At 37.5% G+C, this 16,021-nt stretch overlaps 1 protein-coding gene across 1 annotated transcript in view; it reads left to right on the top strand.

The window, feature by feature from the left end:
• Positions 1-1,104: 1,104 nt before the first annotated feature.
• Positions 1,105-16,021, top strand: part of DCN (decorin) — a 36,968-nt gene continuing 22,051 nt past the window's right edge. The window contains exons 1-2 of the mRNA XM_032688340.1: positions 1,105-1,307; positions 5,310-5,545. Of these exons, the coding sequence (XP_032544231.1) occupies positions 5,338-5,545 (208 nt within the window). The 5' untranslated portion in view covers positions 1,105-1,307; positions 5,310-5,337. The remainder of the gene's footprint in view (positions 1,308-5,309; positions 5,546-16,021) is intronic.

The following is a 16,021-nucleotide window of genomic DNA, read 5'->3' as shown; positions in this document are numbered from 1 at the left end:
CTTAGCCTAGGGGCAGAAATAAAAGGATACAAGTCAAAACACAGAGACACAAGCCTTCAGTATTTAGATAGGACAGCCAACAGCACAGGGAAACTACACGTGTTCACAATGTGTTTGGATTACTAAATAAATAGTAATTATTGGATTTGCTCTTCTTTCAGTTTGCTAGATTTTTAAAATTGTGCAGGAATAAAGAAATTGCATTTTAGCTTCCACTGACATTTGCATAAAACCAGAAATTACTAAAATAAAATATAAAGCTGAACAATGAGTCAGATATATTTTTCCTTTCATGTTTTAAAAAAAAAATCTCCTCTGTCTCTTAAAACCCCCAAATAACAACGAAAAAAACCACTCAACCCCCCTCCCCCCCCCCAAAAGAACCCCAACCAAAAAAAAAAAACTAACAAAAAAACCCCACCCAAACCCAAACAGTTAAAGCTAATTTCCTCTCTGCTTTGCTGTCCTGGTGAGAAGGCAGTCAAGAAGAAAAAAAAAAAAAAGAAGCAAAGTTTATATAAAGCAGTTCTAACCACAAAAGTTAGAATCGTTTTACTAATGAAAACATGATTTTCATATATCTCAAAAACATGCTGTATTTTGAAAAAATACACACAAACTCTATTATTAAACAAGATAATAGTGGATTAAACTATATACTACTTGGTTTGACAGTGATTATAGCATAAGCAAAGGAGGGTTGATGTCTGTTTAAGTAGTTTTACTTAAAACTAACTCTTTTTTTTCCTGATAATAATCTCCACTTTGCCTAACTCTAAGATTAATTTTATATAATTTCTTTGACTTAAAAATACTATAAACAAGAGGAACAGCCAAACGTTTTTTTTTTATGAAAAAACCCATAGTTAAAACCAAGAATTTCCTACATATATGTTGTAGGGATTTAACTAAAATAAGTAAGATGAATTACAGCTAAGAATCTGTCTTATAATGTACAAGGAGTTTGGGACTGTAAACAGTTGAGAGAGAAATAAAGGGAATGAAAAAGAAAAAGAAGGAAAAGAAAGCAAAAGAGCTGATAAAGTTTCTGGCTACAATACAGGAGACATATCATTACCATATGATCTAATGTGGGTGTCAGCCTGGATTGTGTTCATTGAGAGAAACCTTATTTTTTAACTCTGCTATGGAATAGAAGCAGGAGGGTTTTCCACCAAGTGACAGTCACTGAGCTGAATTTACCCCCTCCTCCTTTCCACACCTGCAAAGCTTTTTCCTGGGTTGAATATTTAGTTTAATTACATCTCAGCTTTGAGAGCTCCTGTTGCAAATCCCTGGATTAAAAGGTATGGTTTTTAGTAATTCTCCTGAACTATGCTGCACTAATAAAACTTCAGACAAGTTTACGGCAAGAACTACTTGAATTTTAAGATAACCAAGCTAAAAATCCTACTAAATGTTTTGCAATGTTAAGTTTTCTATCCAGCACTTTTGTTTCTTGAAAACACAAGAATGCATTCTCAAGGACTGTGCAGATTTCATACTGTTTATTTGACTGTTCTGTCTCTTGTTTTGATTTGTATAAGCACTGCTATAGCCCTTTCTTTTTCATTACTGTAAACTTTTGCAGCAATATATTCTCTCTCTGCAATCCAGTGTTTAGAATCGGTGATGTAGAGAGTGTAAAAAATGCGTGTGTGCTTACATTTCTGTTTTAAACTGCACTCTGTGATTTCTTTTTCATTTCGGTTTCTTCATATATATTCCAGACACTGATGAATATAATTTCAATTTCAGAGAAAGAAAATATGTAGCAGTTAGTTAAACGGGCTCATTATATGCCTTTAAAATGTTAGAAAGTGCTACGTTACAGGGTACAAACAAGGGAAACACATTTAAAGAAGGTTCTTATGAATGAAATAGTAAGAAAGAAAATTCCTGGAGTTGAAACTTCTGTTAACAGAATTTTAATCTCTTTAAGAGTTCCAACTCCTATGTTTCCACATCTAGACTTGATTGCATAAAATGGGTAAAACATAAAACTGAGGGGATTTTTTTGAAAATGCACACATTGTTTAACTTGTCTTTTGTGGAATTTTGAGAGACTTCTGACAATAGGGGAACTAATTTAAACCTTAATATTAAGGTAAACTGACATGAAGACCACCAATACAGTGGTGACGTGAACTCATGAAGCACACTTCCAGGGGTATTTTAAACCGAAATGTGGCCAAGCCTATGGTATAGCTTCCTCTGTTTGTGGAAATGTCTTCCTCATTGTAAACAGATAACTAAAGCAAATTTAAACAGTTATGTCCTGCAGACATAAATATTGTGTCACAGAACTTTAAGAATTTAGATTTTTGCCCTCTTTATTTTGTTTTTTGTAAGTGAAATGTAAACATTTCTTGAAAGTACAGTTTTGTATGTATATATCTTTTTCTTTGTTTGTGTTCACTTACACATGCAAACAATAGGAACAGATACATGTGTCTTGCAGGATGAATACATATTTGACTGAAAACATGCGGACCCATTTATATTTCTATATCCTGATTAATATGTGGCTTGTGTTTGCTATTTTCTCTTCTGTGTCCTCAGATTATGTACTTGGTTTCCTTTGTTGTCCTAAAGTTTTACTTTATAGTCAATTCTTTCTAATTTTATTGTAGTTTTTAAAAAAAAGGGACCAAATGAAAAGGCCTACTACAGGGTTTAACTGAGATATATGAAGTCATCAATATTAATGTGAATAAGAAGCAAAGTGTGAAGACTTTCAAAGTGCCTTTGCATTTCTTGGGGCTTTTTTGAGTGGTAGCAATTTAGTTCCAGGATAAGATCCTGATAGTGCATTCTTAGGATGGACGGTACCTATCAGTGACCCCGAGAAGGAATACAAGAAGTTTTAAATATTTAAAAATAATTTAGAATCATATTAATACATTAAAAAAAATGCTGAGGAAGGTCTTGAAAAAGTACTGACTGCCACTGGCATTCCAGGATTAGCATGTATCATTCCAAAAGTTTATTGATGTTAATGTACATTTTGAAAAATAATTTCTACTGGGGTAAAGTTTTATTGATTATTTTCACAAGGCAGCTTATTGCAATGAATGGTGATTATTTAGCAAATTTGTCTTCTCCTTTCAGACTGCTAATAAATTGCATTGTTAATTCATAATAATTTGTAGATAATAATTATTATTTAAATAATTTTGTTTTAGATTAAATCCTGGTAACATCTCACCACTATGCGTTAACAGCATTTTGCTGTGAAAGCCTGACTTGTCCACATGTATTCTGCCTGCACTGTGGAGGTGGTGTTGGGGAAGGGTCACAGACCACAGACCCAGTGTCAATGGGGGGCCAGGACAGTAGGAAGCACAGGGGGATGGTCCACACAGGAACACAGCCTGCTCCATGTCAGCTACATGTTTACATGTCAGCTACGAGTTTACACAGCACTGAGCTTGGATGACAGGACATGCTAAAAACTGACTCTCTAGTTGATGTTGGGGTCTGTGAAACCCCTCAGTGCCTGCAGTAAAATGTCTGTTCCAGGAATAGAAATACTTTCATGTCCAACTAAGGAAACAACTATGTCTCTTAAAGAGACAACATAAATAGCGGTTTACTCCATGTGATGTTACTTGGGAGTCTTTGGGATACCTGTCTTCCAGTCAGGTAAATCACAGAAATGTAAGCTATCATCTTAAACCAGTAGCCTCTCTCATAATGTAACCTTATCATCCTCTCAAGAAACAGACCTAAAGGTTTCTGCAGGATACAGAATATAAATTGTACCTAATTCCAGTCCTGTGGGGGTTTACTTATTTATTTATTTAGGTTTTTTTTAATTGTTTTTACACTAACCACTCCTGTTAGAGTAGCTGGTGGTAGTATTTTAGAGACAGGCTTCAGTAAACCACTCTTGCCTAACATTGCCTATTCTTGTTAGTCATCTACCTGATAGGTTCCATATGGCAATGTAGGGAGGGAGACAGTCCTCCTCTTCTGCCTCTCCCACAGTTTTTTTATCTTTCCACCAATGTAAAATGCTATACCACGCCCGTAACTGTCAGATTATTTCTGCTAGAAAAAGAAGTAATCTCAGCTAGCATCCAGACAGGGCATTTCAAAAGACATGGACATGAAGAAGCAAGTGGACATTTTTCATCACACAGAGCAACATCTGTATTCAGGACTATGCCATCCATTTTAAGAAAAGGCTCCTATATAAATGACAAGTTAGTCTTTCTGTCACTTGGCAACTGGAAGGCGAATTTCTTAATTTTACTTTTTTATGGGTTCTTTTAGATCAATGAAGGTTTGTAAAATATAAGCTGCTTTATATAAAATACACAGTAAAAAGAAAATAATTTTCAGAAAATTAGCTGATCTATACAGCCTTGATACAAAACCTGCAAACAATTTTGTAATTTTGCCTTAGTGCAAGACAACACAGGTAGCACAATGTACAGTATGTTGTAATGCATTTAGGCCTAGGTCCTGAGAACATGTATAAGCAGTTTTTCTTGTGTAGTGTTGCTCCGGAGCATGAAAGTCTGCAGAATTAAATCCTGAAGTCCCATTAGAAAGCATGCACACAACACTACAAGCAACAATTTGAATGCTTATGCAGTGCAAAGCAGAGGATTTTCAGGATGCATGTCAAAAATTTGGAAAGAAAGCCAAGGATATTTGATATAATGCAACATTGTATTACATTTATTATGCTGTATAAACTGGGAAAGAAGTATAGTGCATTTAAACAGCTAAAGATCTTCCCCTCTCCCTCCACCCCATCACTAGATCCTACACTTTCTCAGTCAGTTTTACTAGGCTATAATTTAAAACACACACCAAGCTGGCACTTAAAAAAAATATTTCTCAAGACATGAAATACTGAATTACTGTGAGTTTGAGAACCTCAGGATTGTCCCCAGGGGACAAACCCATTGCTATGAAATAAATGCTAATGAAATCAAATAGACTGTTACGTTGGCTGAAAACAGGCACATGGAAAATGTGGCTTATTGCTTTGACTGTTTTGCATAACAAAGTTGACAGTGCTGCCTGTTCTTAATAAATATTGCTCTAAATATGCAAACAGATGTGTTTACAGTTGCCTTCAAACTGCTCTGTAAAAAAAAAAAAAAAAAAAAAAGGCTATTGACAAGAAGTTACCAGAGTCCTATCACATAACTGTCCTATTTTCACAATTCAGTTTTCTTGTACTGAAAGGAACAGTTATGCAATTGGTGGATGCACTGGACCTCCTTCAGCAGGAACTCTGCAGCTATGAGAAACTTCTACTTTTGTTGTTAATCTGCTGCTTTGAATCCTAGGTTCTGCTGGGAGTCGATGAACTAAGCCATGAAGAGGCTGGCTCTCCTCTTCGTCCTACTACTACCAGCATGCTTGGCCAAGCCATTCCACCAGCAGGGCCTCTTTGACTTTATGCTGGAAGATGAAGGGTCAGCCGACATGCCTCCAACGGATGATCCCGTCATTTCTGGATTTGGACCAGTGTGCCCTTTCCGTTGCCAGTGCCATCTTCGTGTGGTGCAATGCTCTGACCTAGGTAAGCCAAAGAGTATCTTCACAGGTTATACACTTACTTTCTAGTCACTGAGTTTGCTGCTGAGATGGTGAGGCTGCTATGCACTGCCACCCTGTAACTGGTTTTGTTTCCAAAGAAATATGTTACAGCTACAGTTAACTAGAATTTACCGTACAAAGTAGGCCATAAACCCCTGACAAGATAGACATTTGTTGTGATCATGAAGAATGTTTGATTTTTTTAATATGAATTTATATATATAAATTTTTTTGTTCTTTGAAAGACCACAGATTTCTCTTGCAGAGAAAATAACTTTTCAAAGTTGTTCCTTCAAATACATCTTAAATAAATTCAGTGAGGTCAGATGTGGGGATGGAAACATTTTAAAAGGTTCTAAATTGTGTGGTCCAAGCTCCAGGACCCTTAATCATTCTGTCTAGTACCTCAACATAGAAATCATCCCATTTCCATTGGAATACATGAGCATGGAATAACTAACTGAATCATACATCCTGCAACCAGCTCTTTGGAGGAAAGAGCTTGGAAACACTCCAAAACAATGAACACATTTTGGAGTTCTTTATTAAATATCTTTATTAGACACTATACAAGCTGAAACCATGAGAACCTTTTTCATAAGCTCCCCTTACTGCCTCATGTACAAGGGCTTGTCTGCGCAGTCAGAGAAGCAGGATGTGAAGCCTTGTCTGCCATCACTGTATTTGACTTTTCCATGCAGAAGTCTCGAGTAATGAAACTGATTTCAGTGAGGCTGAATTTGTTTTAAACCAGTATTATTCAGACTGAGTCAGTGCACAGTGCAGAAAATGAATTAAAGTTGGTTTTGCTCACAAGGAAATTAGAGAATTTATTCAGTGGACAGACAAATAACTTCTCATGATTTTAAAGAGGCTATTTGGGTATTTTTAAGTCTTCCCTCAGCTCTTTAAATGTATAGCTATTTTCCTATGTTGTAGCATTGGCTTTGATGATTACTGTAAATCATGGCACAAATCTTCCAATTAGGAGCTGTGTTTCATTGTGGTGGGTGTTGTATAATTACAGGAAGGAGGGGGAAACTTTGGTTACACCCCTAGAAACTTCTATGACTTTATTAAAGCAAGCCACATAATTACGCAACAGATATGTTTGGCAAAGACCCAGTGAACAATGCAAGCCAAGTTGCACAAATGAGTGCAGGCTAACCTAGCCATGCATTCATAAAGTTTTCACAGTACTGTCCCTGTTGAAAGATATTTTCTTTTTTTACCATTTATATGCCAGAGAGTAGCAAACATAGAATGGGTAATGGGGAGGAGATTGCCCCACACGTCATGGAAGTCTTAGGTTTTATTATTGTTACACTCGGTAATACTGATGGAATTTGAGTTATTTTGGGAACTTGTTCCTAGTCTGCTTCAATTCTCCAGAACGTAAGGAGCTTTCACTTGGTGAAAAAGTAGAAATATTCACACAGAGACCCTTTACTGCTGTATTTGCTCCCATGGTTGTTCAGTTCTCCTTCATACACACGTGGTTTACAAAGGGTGCACTACAGTTCACTGTATACAGATACTTTGGGTTAATAGAGTCCCATATTGACCCAGAGACTCAGAAATACCACAATTAGGGCCCCAGGTCTGTGTTTCCCAGATAATTTCAAGTGGAGTGAAAAGAAAGAGTTACATTTTGAGCTTGGTTTAAACCCACATGCTATATAATGTCCAATGAAAAAATTGTGCTTTTGAAGCAACTGGGCTGATAGTGTCCACCCTTTGGACACAAAGGAAAAGAGATCTCCCTGGGCTCAAAATACGCAGCCCTGAAAAATAAATAAATAATGTTTTCCTGGTAGAGCTCAAGGAAGTAATAACCATTCAATGTCAGCCTTGGCATTAGGTTTCACCCATCCTTGTAGCACATGGCTACCACGGCCCCTACTGGGTGGTGGCCCAAGTGAGAGGCTCATGAGAGCACAGGTCTGATGGCCACCCTGCAACAGGGACAGGACAGCTGTGTGTGCTGCCAGCTCACAGGCAAACCTGCCTTCCGCTCTTCTCTCTTCTGGCCTTGAATCCACTTCTGTGTGACTCAGGCCCAGACAAAATCATATTTATCTACTGACTTGAGGAAAGCCAGTTGCTGGCCCTGAGAGATCAAACTTTTGCTGTAAGCTGTGGACATGTCCTAGCATGCTCCTGAGCTGTGAGATGGACGGTGCTTGAGGTGCAGCCATCAGGAGGGCAATTTACATGCAGGAGCCATGAAAGCAGCAGTGACAGTTCCACCCCTCTATTAACCACTACTCTTGGTCTGACTCTCCCTTCAGCTCTAGGCACTTCCGACCCAACTAAATTAGCTACCTCCCTTCCTCTAAATTATCAAATTTAGTCGCCTAGTCCCATGAGCACTAATTGAAGAAAAACTGCAGACCGTAATAAGACTCCTCACAGGACATATTAAGACCTTACTAAATAAAGTCCCACAAAGAAAAGTTGAAATCTGAATCAGGATACTTTCTCCTATTCTCTCTCTGGCATGGGAGGGCTCTTTGCAGCCATGAGCCCATGAGTGAGGCATCTGGAGGACCCTAAAGTGGGCAACATATAGAGAGGGCTCCTCTTCCTCAGCCTCTTTCTTTTTGTGCTCAAAGGGGCATTTGCTGTTTGTAAACTCTTGCTTCATAAGGAAAAAACAACTATCTGACACAAAGTTATGTGAGTAAACCACAGGAGAACTATTGGATCCAGAGTCCAGAGATCAAGTTTTCGCTTTTTCTCATGAGCACTGGGTGGGAATAACAAAAAAATAAAATCCAAGTTCAATAAAAACAGTGAAGAAAAGAATACCCAGTGGTCCAATTACACTCTTGTCAGCTAAATTTTTGCATTCTATACTTTTAAGCTTCAGTCACATCCTCCTAAGCACACACCTACAAATTAATTTATTTTGTCTCCAAGCCAAGAGCTGAGTTGGCAGGAAGGAGAACTCTGCCTTCTCATATCCTGAAGAAGAATTCTCTCTGAACTGTGGTTACTGATGGATCAAGAGCAGAGCTACCCTTCATGAGGTGTATTATCTTTGTTAACAGGCTCAAGTATCTCACCAAGGAAGGCCATTGTGGTATCTTTATAAAAGTGCTGCCTTTTCTGAATCTGACCCCTGTTGCTAAAAGGGAGCAATAGGCAGACTTTCTAATCACAACTCAGTATGAAGGGTTACTATTCTGTAGCCAGACTTCCCATAGAAATCACAAACATACTCCTTATTAGTGCACACTATAGGTAGGGAGTAGCCGATATAGCTGGTCGGAGCCCACTCTTCCTGTTTAAAAATAATAAGTAGAAGGAAGATATGCAGTTGCCCAGGCAAATATGCCTCATAAAAACTCTAGCAAGGATTAATAGTTTCATTTAAAGTCTTATCCTCCCAAAGGGAGTCTCAATTAAAGTTCAACCCAGAGTGCCCTGGTAGGCAGCAGGACGCATATGTGATTAGTCAGCCCTGCAGCAGATGCAGAATGCATCATGAGTACATTCAGGGGTGGTGGCCAGAGCTTTATTTCACCTTCAGATAAGTCTGGCAGCCTCTTACTAAGCAAGCAGTGTCTCTGTACAGGCATTGATATTGCCTTCCTTGGAGACTTTACAGGACATAAGGCTGTCCCTCCATCCCTATTGCAGTGAGCATCCATGGAGGAATTGTGGTCTCTGGAAGGTGTGCAAGAGATAGACATCAATAATCAAAGTCCAAGCAGTAATACAACTAAAATTGGAATTTTACTCATAGCTCAGAAATGTGAGGTTTTTCCAGCTGTAAAGAAGAGACCTCAGCATGGGTGTTGGAGTGCGTGTTTGAACAGCACTTTGAGATCAGTAAGTGAAAAGCTCAGAGATATGTAAAGCATTATCCCAGGGATCTGGTAATATGAGACAGTTTATCTTAATACACAGAGTGTCTCAATATATTAACTGATGGTTGTTCATAACTGAAACATGGTAACATGACAATTTATTTGTTGACTAAAGATTATTTATCTCATTGTATATAATCTTCCAGAAATATCTGAACATGTATTTTCAGATCATGACTCCACGTGAGAACATCACCTCTAATTTTAAAGTAAATTATCTCCTTCGTGATATACCTGGATTTGAACTACTCAACATAACATCTTTTTAAAGAAAAATATTACATACCTCATTGTTTAGCCCTGAGGTTAACTCAGTTGGTCAGAATGGAATGCTAATAGTGCCAAGGTGATGGGTTCAGTCCCCGCATGGGCCATTCACTAAAGAGTGGTCTTCGTCCTCATGGGTCCCTTCCAGCTCAGAATATTCAGTGATTCTGTGGTGATCAGTCTTAGTCATTTTATGAGTTCAACAAAACAGATAGACTTACTTTTCATTCTGTACACAGCTTTAGAATCCCTGCCACTGTTTGAAAGCTAACCAGACTTTCAAAAACAGAATCTTTGAAGCTAAATGTTTGGCTCAAAATCTTCTGTGTTTCTAAACATGCAATAAGAGAAAGAATGGATTCTTAAATGGTCAGACATTAACAAATGTAATTTCTAAAGAAAAATGTTTTAGTTAATTTACATTGCAATTGATGAGCCTTTAGGACAAGTTCTTTCATATTTTATGCATTTTTTTATTCTTCTAACAATAAGGATTAGAGACTTACTCCTTTTATGTTTATTAGAAGCTGAGAATCTCATGATTCCCTGGTTTCATTAAACTAGTTCATTTAACAAAATTATTACTATTAAAAATGGAACCAGGAAATCTGTGAACCTATATTGTCACTTATACTGAGAATAGCCTCTACATCATGATACTCTGGCCTTAAAACTGAAGACTAAATGCCTTTTTGGACAACGTTCTTTAGCTGACCATAACTTAGGCCATCATCAAGCACAATTCATTGGGCTTTCCACATGCTGACTGGGTGAATTTCAATGCTCTTAACACATTGGCAGTCAGACTGGAGGATCTATATGAAATATTACAGGTATTATCTTCAATATAGGAGCTATCTCAGGTGATGTTAGGACTCAAAGAATCATCTGAGTTCCTTTCACAGCTGTGGAGTGAGTTAGGCAGCTGCCCATGCAGTAGTTCATCGTGTCTAAGGTGGATGTCGGTGACAGAAAGGATACATCACTCTTGGAGAATCAAACTGCCAAAACAGAGAAAAGACCACTCAAGGATATGCAACTTACTTTCAGATTAACAAAGTTATGTGTGATAAAATTGAGGCATGGAAAAATAAACTCATGTTGTCAGCATTGTTTTGTGATAAATTTTCCATTAATTATTAAAATTTTTTTATATATTCTGCTTCAATACAATTTTGGGGATGTCCTGGAAGTTAAGAAAGCGTGATTAAAGCCCTGTATTCAGTACATTCTGAAAAATTATTAAATCAAGAGCCCAATAATTGGAAAACAAAAATTATTGGAAAAAAAATTATCAAGAAAAAAAATTGGCCTGTATGTAGTCTGCTTTGTATTAACAAAAAGCCATTACCCTTAGCCAGTATAACAGTAAAAGACAGGCCTTTTTGCATTCCCACCTGAATTACTGATGTTCCAGGTCCAGATGATAAATAGGATTCTAGATTAAAATTAATCTACTCTAAATATATCCCTTCCTTATTGACTGCTTACTCCAAGGTATCAGTGACATGATCTGTATGTTTTCTTCTTTTTTCCTTGTATTTTTTTTAGTTTTGTTTGCTTGCTTCAGACTAGAAAATACCATTTAAGAAAGCCTAGTGGCAGGAATGGAAGTAAGGGTTGCTAAGTCCAAATGATACAAGAAGTGATGGTTTTCTGTCTTGCTCTGTGACAAGCATTCGTTTCTAAAATCTCCAAATGTACAAATAAATAGCTAATAGATAACTAGTAAAATACGAGTCAGTTATAAGTCATAGCAGGTGACTACAATGCTTAAAACATGCTAAATAATCACTTTTCACACGAACTGGTGTTACGGACTAGTAGGTGTGACTTATACGGTGGACTAGTATATGTATTATGGTCTTAACACCTTTGAGGGGTATATTACTTGGTAAGACATAAAACTATTTAAAAATATCTGTGTTTTCACAACAAAAACCTGTGCTATTCAACTGTGGAAGCTTCCCAGCCAAGTCTTAGGAAGAGCTAAAGAGCCCAAAAGCTCCTTCGCAAACTTCACTGAGAACTCATTGCCAACAGGGAGGAAATCTAGGAATTTAGGTCCTATGTGAGGCCAACAATGATAACAGCAAGAAACTTCTGGTATCAGCCTCCAGGTCCTCAGGAAAACTCTGTTCACAAGGTCCGGTTACCATGGTATTTTGAAAATATTCTGGTTTTAAGAACATTTTCAAAACGCCCATCTCAAACTCAGATTTGAGTGTGTCCCCTCCTTATCGACTTTGGACTCACTGGTCTATATTTTGCTTTATTCATGTCCTGGGTCTGTCATAGGATTAAAAGGAACTGGTCCAAAATCAGATTATGGAAAAAAAAATATTTTTCTGAATATACTTTTATAATTTCCTAAGGTTCAAATCAAAGAATATATTCTTCAAAATACATTGTCGTTTTTTAAAACTTATTCTTCCTGCTTTACACGCCTGACAAAAAAATATTGACAATTGCAGAAGGCTAGGTCTCTTCAGCTTTATTTTATTTAATATATTCACACAGAGCATTATTGTCTGTACAATATTTATAGTATAGACTGTATTTATACTATAAAAAAAAAGAAGATAGATGGAGCATCACAGAACCATAGAATATTCTGAGTTGAAAGGCACCTATCAGGATCATCAAAGTCCAGCTCCTGGACCTGCACATGACAACCCCAAGAATCATACCACGAGCTTCTGAATGCTGTCAAACACTTGAACACCATCAGGCTTCATGCTGTGACCACTTCCCTGAGGAGCCTGTTCCAGTGCCCAACCACCTTCTGGATGAAGAATCTTTTCCTAATATCCAACCTAAACCTTCCCTGACCTTCAGGACATTCCCTTGAGTTCTGTCACTGGTCACCACAGAGAAGAGATCTATGCCTGCCCCTTCTCTTCCCCTCACGAGGAAGTTGCAGACTGTGATGAGGTCTCTCCTTAGTTTCCTCTTCTCCAGTCTGAATAGAAGAATAGAACTTGCTTATTGGCTTCTCTACAAGGAAAGAGGGAGAAACGGTGAACAAGGCACACAGGGGCCTTAAGACAAGGAGCATGCCTGCATGGTTTTTTTTTGAGAAGGGGGAGTTTGGGTCACAGTTTTCAACTTATGGTATCAATTATGAGACTCAAACAGTTCTGTGCAAATGAACCTGATTTTAGTGCGGTTACATTTGCTATAGGGGCAACTCTACTGCAAACCTCTTATGTAGTCAATGGGAATACAAATGGTGAAAAACAGAATTTACAAATTTTTGTGCTCTCTGCATGCATGCTCAAGTGAGAGGGTACCCAGGAGAGCATCCCATACTATTTTTGTGTTTGTTTCCTGGGATATATTTGAAGTGGTTTCAGTTACTACAAAAATCTGTTGAAGAAAGGATGGTTGTAGTTTTAATTTAAATGAGAAAAGGAATGCAATAAATATATCTTTAAAAAGCAGTGAAAATAAGAAACATTTCTGCCCACCTGATTTCATGGCAGTCTTAGGGATTTAATGGCAAAAACCCCAAAGGGACAGATTATTTATAGAAATGCTACAGCTTTTAAAACATTTGCAAGTGTAAATGAGGCAACAGTCTGGTCCTGTAATACAATATTAACACAGCTGAAATGTGCAATAGGACATCCCAGAACCAGTTTCTGCTTGCACCTCCTCTACTACCTAAAATGTGAAAACCTAAGAAAATTTCAGTTGCTATGCTGGAGTACATGTTTTCCCTTCTACTGCTCCAGAGTGGGCTTCAGAAAATAAAAAGGTTCTCAATGAATTCTTATTTGAGGGTGACATAGAAGAAGAATGCTTGCAGTGGTGCAATAATCAAACTCATTGCTGACTATCTCTACCTCAGAGATATAGGAGCAAAGGCAAAGGATTGAATTAAAATCTTACTGTTTTTTAGGGTTGAGGGGCAAAATGTACATTCTCTTCTTTATTCTTTCACTCACACTGTGGCAGAGAGTTCATGTTCTGTGGGCTGGGGATGATTGATACAGCTGTAGTTGACCTGGTGAAGATCTATCACTAAATGGCTAAGAAAATAAAAGGAGATACAAAGCAAAAATTTCTAAGAGCTAAAAGGATACATACAACATCACATGGTAGAAAGAGGGAACTAGCAGTTTGCAGACTTCCTGGTTCATTCAGGAAATTACCTCCCCAAATTTATTTAAATGTTATTCACTGTGTCCCAACACGATCACAGCAGCTCCTTTGTTTGCTTGCATGAGAGTAAGTTGACAGTAATCCTACAACTTTTATGAAAAATGGCCATGTTATGTTTAGAAGTACCTGAAATAACCATGAACATATCTCTGCCCTCAGGTTATAATAAAACTAGGGCTATGTAATGACCATGTGGTCAGAACAGGAAGGGGAAAGTTTACTTGAAACCAGAGATCTCCCCCAAATGACACTTTAAAGTAATTCTGGTAAGTCCCAAAGACTGAGGAAGCTATCCTCAAATTGTCATCTGCTGCCTGTTGCTTATTTAAACTGCAAAACAGGTAAACATGAAATTATATTACTGCCAAGGGTCATTCAAAATATAATTTTTTAGATAATGCTCACTTTTCTGAGTCACTGAATCTTTCTTATGACAACTGTAAAACATTTGTAAAAAATAAATGTTTCACCTAATGCATCAGTACTCGCAGACAGTACATCTAAGTTGCATCCACTTTGAGTAAAGCCATTATGCACATGGTGTTGGCAGATTGCATGAATCACACTGGTCAGTTGCTGTTGTCTGACGGGATGTTTTATGTCTGTAACCGTGACAATAGGAAATGTAAAGCTGATTATTCTAGGAGTTCAGAAAACTCATGATATTTTATTTTAATTTTACCTAATGTCTTAATCCCTGAAGTCTCAATATTATTTCAGATTATTTTTCTGTCTTTCTAAAATGCTCCAGTGATTCTTGAGGAGGCATATTCCTTTGAGAGAATCAAAATTAAAAGTCAGTTAGAAAGAACACAGAAGTAGAAGTTGCTTGAATTTTAGCTTTAAGAATGTATTATTACTCTTAGTATTACTTTTGGAGTCAGGATGCTGAATCTATCTGTACCAAAAATGTAGGACTGAAAAATGTAGGACTGAAAAATAATTCATAACATCTGTGGTATGCAATATCTGTTATACTTTGAAATATGTGTTCACTACACAGAGTGGGTTGAAACGGAAAAGAGCAATTAAAGCAGTGCATTCATTTTAAAACATTTACTAGAGCATTTATAACTATTAGTACTACCATAATGCAGAATAATGCATTTGACTGTAATGTGTGAATATGTTTCTATTTTTTTGTGTTCCTCAGTCTATTCTGGGAAGCAATGTTGTAATGTTTGGGAAAAAACCCCCAGCATAGTAAGAGGTCAGTAGGTCTACCATCGTGAGAGGCTACCTCAGCAGGGAATGAAGTTTGTTTTCTTGTTCTTTCCCATGGAAAGGGTCAGACATATACAAAATATTAGTCTGTAATAAAAATAACTACAAAATGGATCTTAATGGAATATGAGTCTTAAAGACTGCTGAACAGGAAAAAAGTGATAGTAAATCACCTTTAAGTTGTATTTTAAAAGTCTTATGCATTCAGTAATGGATTTTTACACCTCTTAGAAAAAAATATTTACTGATTTCATAGCAACACAGGAGAAGGTGGAGAACAAACTTTTGATTTGAAAGCGAGACAGAGAAGGAGGCTATGGATACTTCTCTGTAGGAAAAGACAATGATTTCTTACTTTATGGAGATGGTAGGATGCAAATAATGAAATTATTCCTATTTGCAAATTCCACACAATAGAGAACAAATTTCCTGTAAATTGTGTAACACATAGCCTGGGAAAGTGTCAGCAAACTTTTCTAAGTCAAAGCATTCAAAGCAGTTCCTTGCCATCCTTCCAGAAAGCAGTCCTCGTATCTTGTTATTTTTCTGTGACTAAGATTCTTGACCCTGTAAACTTGCCATTCGCCTCATTTGCCCCAGAGTCCACTCAGGGCATTGCTAAGGTCATTCACCCCTGGGAGGATTGCTGCCTGTCAGTAGGATGCAGCAGAGCTGGGCTTGGAGCATGTACAAGGCAGCTCAGGCAGCTGCTGGAGAGGCTGCCTCCACTGGGAGTGTAGCCGCTGATGATCACAGATGGGAAATACATGTAGTTCAGTCCAAATTCCTCAGCTGGCAGCAGCTGCTTGTGGAAACTGAGGGAGTCTTTAGAAGAGCCCCATTTTATGGCCTCTGTCAAAATAATCATAAGCGTTGCTATGTAGTAACACATGTATCTGAGCTACAGCATTCAAATTTCTCTCTAC

Source organism: Chiroxiphia lanceolata, chromosome 5 (assembly GCF_009829145.1).
Source record: "Chiroxiphia lanceolata isolate bChiLan1 chromosome 5, bChiLan1.pri, whole genome shotgun sequence".
NCBI classification, from domain to species: Eukaryota; Metazoa; Chordata; class Aves; order Passeriformes; family Pipridae; genus Chiroxiphia; species Chiroxiphia lanceolata.
This window is presented reverse-complemented; position numbering and strand designations above follow the sequence as displayed.